Raw genomic sequence first — 3,993 nt, forward strand, 5'->3', positions numbered from 1 at the left:
GCCGACCTGTCCGACAAGGGCAGCTACACGTGCGAGATAACCACGAAAGGCTTCCCGTCGATATTTTCGGAACGAGCCAGCCTCACCGTCGAGGAGAAGCTCAAGTTCTCCCCGCAACCGGTGGACAAGCGGCTGGAGCTCGGCTCGACGGCCAAAGTGCCTTGCAAGTCTCAGGGCGCCACTAATCCCACGGTGAAGTGGATCAAAGAGGGGTCAGGCGAAGAATTCCCCAAGCACGTGCAAGATATCAATGGAACTCTCCATTTCAATGGAGTTCTCGAGGAAGACAAGGGTCGGTACACGTGCATAGCCAGCAACGCCCAAGGATCGATCAACCACACGATCAGTATCGACGTAGTCAGTAAGTGTCTCCTCTCTCTCTCTTCTTCTTCTGGATCTTGGTATATCGATCGTTGCTTCGTTCCAGTTGCGCCAAAGTTTACCATCCAACCGCAAAATCCGACGGAGGCGATCGAGGGATACCCGGTGATGTTGCACTGCGCGGCGGAAGGTGATCCCAAACCGACCATCCAATGGGACAGGGACTCTCGAATGAACAATCTGAATAATTCCCGTTTCGAGGTGCTCGGGAACGGAAGTTTGTACATAAAGGAAGTGTACATGGGCGACGAGGGAAAGTACGGATGCACGGCCGGCAATAGCGGCGGTTTGAAGAGGGAAGAAGTTCAGTTGAACGTGAAAGGTAAGTTTGCTCTCCGTCCTATAGCGTTTTCCAGAAGGATTATGCCTTATCTCGGGGATACGTATGGAGATATGTGTATTGGTCGAACGACGCGATCTGTCTTCCACAGCCGGAGACACGTACAGATTCGACATGGATTTGGAAGTGGGCGACAACGGTTCTATGATGACGAAGACGATCACGATCACATTGAGCGCGGCCGCTGCCTATATGGTGTTGGTGGTGGGCCTAATGCTGTACTGTCGTTACCGACGCCGTCGCAGGAAGCAGCAGTATCTCCAAGAGCAGGCAGAAGGTATCTATCTCCTCCGATCGCTGAACGAAACCGTTTCAGACTTCGCGCCGTCGTAGGCGAGACCGCGAAAATAATCCCATGTATTCATGATCGCGCAGAAAAACTGGAGAACGGAGAGGTCCAGGAGGAACAGACCGAGCTGAAAGAGACCAGCTCGAGCAAGATGAACTCGACGGCCAATAAGAAAAAGGAGAATCGCGACTCTTCCCACAATAAGAGCGACGGGGCGGACACGGCCCAGAGCCAGAGCAGCAACCAGTCCAAGAAGTCCAAGTCGAATTACGACAAGATCGCCGTTTCCCGTAGCAATTTGAAAGAATTGAAACCGCTCGGCCGTGGCGAATTCGGCGAGGTGTACTCGACCAAGTATCAAGTGGACGGCGACAAAGAGAGCCTGGTGATGGTGAAGAGTTTGATCAACACTAAGGACGAGATCGCTCTCCAAGAGTTCAAACGTCACCTGGATCTTCTCCACAAGTTGAACCACGAGAACGTGGTGAAGCTGATCGGTCTTTGTCGCGAGGAGGAGCCGGACTACATGATCCTCGAGTACACCGATTGGGGCGATCTGAAGCAATTCCTGATCGCCTCGCGCAAGGACAACACCTCGAGCCCCACGCACGAGTCGAAACCACCGCGGGCGCCCCAGCTCTCCGTCGCGCAGATCCTCTCCCTCTCCAATCAGGCGGCGAAAGGATTGAAGCATCTCGCGGACACCCGCCTCGTCCACAAGGACATAGCAGCCCGAAATTGCCTGATCGCCAGCAACCTGACCATCAAAATCTCGTTGCCGTGCATGACCAAAGAACCGTATCAACAGGAATACACCAAGCACCGAAACCAAGTGATCCCACTGAGATGGTTGCCCTACGAGGCGGTCTACGAGGACGAGTATTCGACCAAGAGCGACGTGTACTCGTTCTCTTGCCTCGTCTGGGAGATGTTCCATCAGGGTGAGTTGCCGTTCAACAAGATGAACGACGAATCGGTGTTGGCCGCGCTGAAAGCTCAAACCCTCGCGTGGAAACCTCACAAGGCAGCGCCGCCCTCTTTGCAAGAACTTCAAGCTCAATGTTGGGCCAACGACCCAAGGGAGAGACCGACTTTCGACGAGGTCGTCTCGAAAATAGGTGAAATTGTCGTCGACAGCTGTCTCTAGACACGATCTAGACGACGCCACGAGGCTCTAAATCCAAGGATACCGCGACAAGGATAATAATCGCGCGGATCCATCATCTCGGCGATCGACCATCGTCCCGCCCGATCATTACTCGTGTCCGCGGTATTCTCTCGCGTCCATTAGGTCGGTAAGGATATATAATTTATTTCTCACAAAGAAAAAGGAAAAGAAAAGGAAAGGGGGGGGGGGGAAAGAAAGAAAGAGAAAGAGAAAAGGATCCGCTCCAATGACTGGTAAAGTCAGGATTTAATTAAGGATACGTACGATCCAGTACACGCTACAAATATTATACGACTGTAATAACGCAATATTTAGTATTCAAATATCAGTGTAAACGATAGATATATCGATCACAGCACATCGAATATATTCGTAAGATTTTATCGCTACTATTGTCGTTTCTTTCATCGAAAATCGCAAGCTACGAAAGTGTGAATGCATCGTTAACAAGAAAGTACCACGACCATATCAACGTTGAACGAACGACGACGATTTTTATATCCCGCCTAAATTCACTCGTCTTATACACGATTGTATTCCCGTCTAAGGTCTAAGGCTTAAGGATTATTTATAGCGTACACTCGGCGTCTGTGTGAGAGACACGTACATAATATATAAATATTATACATATAATGTGCGCGTAACAGGGGAGATAGATGATTAGGTGAGCAATGTTACTCGCGTATATTCTCGAATATCGAACTCGGTGTTTCGAGCCTAGAATCGTGGCCGCCACGGGTCATCTTGTGTGTCATCTATCGCACAAGAAGGGGGAGGAAAATAGAGAGGAACGATTATTCGATGTCGACTCGAACAAGATGAAAGAATAAAACGGCCTTGTACATACCGTGTTAAGCTTAAGTTTGTTAAGTAACAATCGCGAGATTCGAGTTTTTCATTTTTCATATATATAAATATATATATATATATATATAGAAAAAGAGAGAGAGAGCGAAAGAAAGAGAGAAAGAGAGAGATAGATAAAAGAGGATCGCAACGCTACCGTTCTCATTGTTTCTTATTTCATTTTCTTCGATCGGGGAAATCTTTGCGTGCTGGTCAATATTAAATAAGAACGACATAAGATGACTTTACGTCGGGTCACGTCGAAAAATTCTAAGATCAAGGATCTACCTGCCTTTCTCGAGAACATATCGAAAAAACTTTGCGTCGTTTGAATACGCATCGCGAAATTCGTGCCAACGAAATTCACTTCGTTTCTTTTTCATTTTTTTCTTTCGTTCGAAGAATCGATCTTTCCGTTCCGAAGATTTGATTTTCCACAATTTTATTAACCCCCCCTTTTTAATCTCTCTTTAGTTTTCTCGATATCTCATTTTCTCGAGTTCGAAGGAACGAACGATTCGAATACAAAAAGAACCAGGAACAAGTTTTTTCTCTTCTTTTTTTTTTTTTACAGGATTAGTAAAAAGGGATTATAGATCACGGTTTTACAATTCAGAAAGGAATATCGGATACGATCGCGTTATGGAATGAAGGATACATTCGAGAGAGTAGAAATTACCCTCTCGAGGGTATTTTCTTTCGAGTGGACGTCGGTGTTGAGAGTCGACTTTTCGATGGTAAAGTTAATGTTGAATGATGTTAAATTATTCTCGAACGATCCATTCTCTATACACAGTGTACATCCAATTGTAAGAAAGTATCTCTCGAGAATTTAATTATTCTCACGTGTATCCTGATGTCCTTAGATATATGTGCTATTTCGGATACGATGCTACGATGATTATCATAAATAATAATAATAATAATAATAATAATAATAATAATAATAATAATAATAATAATAATAAT

General features: G+C 46.2%; 1 protein-coding gene across 1 annotated transcript in view; it reads left to right on the forward strand.

Annotated features, from left to right (window-relative positions):
* LOC102677076 (inactive tyrosine-protein kinase 7-like) overlaps positions 1–3,274 on the forward strand; it is a 46,289-nt gene extending 43,015 nt beyond the window's left edge. The window contains exons 7-11 of the mRNA XM_031514106.1: positions 6–361; positions 428–703; positions 813–998; positions 1,097–2,342; positions 2,375–3,274. Of these exons, the coding sequence (XP_031369966.1) occupies positions 6–361; positions 428–703; positions 813–998; positions 1,097–2,157 (1,879 nt within the window). The 3' untranslated portion in view covers positions 2,158–2,342; positions 2,375–3,274. The remainder of the gene's footprint in view (positions 1–5; positions 362–427; positions 704–812; positions 999–1,096; positions 2,343–2,374) is intronic.
* The last annotated feature ends 719 nt before the right edge of the window (positions 3,275–3,993 follow it).

Source organism: Apis dorsata, unplaced genomic scaffold (genome assembly GCF_000469605.1).
Source record: "Apis dorsata unplaced genomic scaffold, Apis dorsata 1.3 scaffold_894, whole genome shotgun sequence".
In the NCBI taxonomy this organism is placed as follows: Eukaryota; Metazoa; Arthropoda; class Insecta; order Hymenoptera; family Apidae; genus Apis; species Apis dorsata.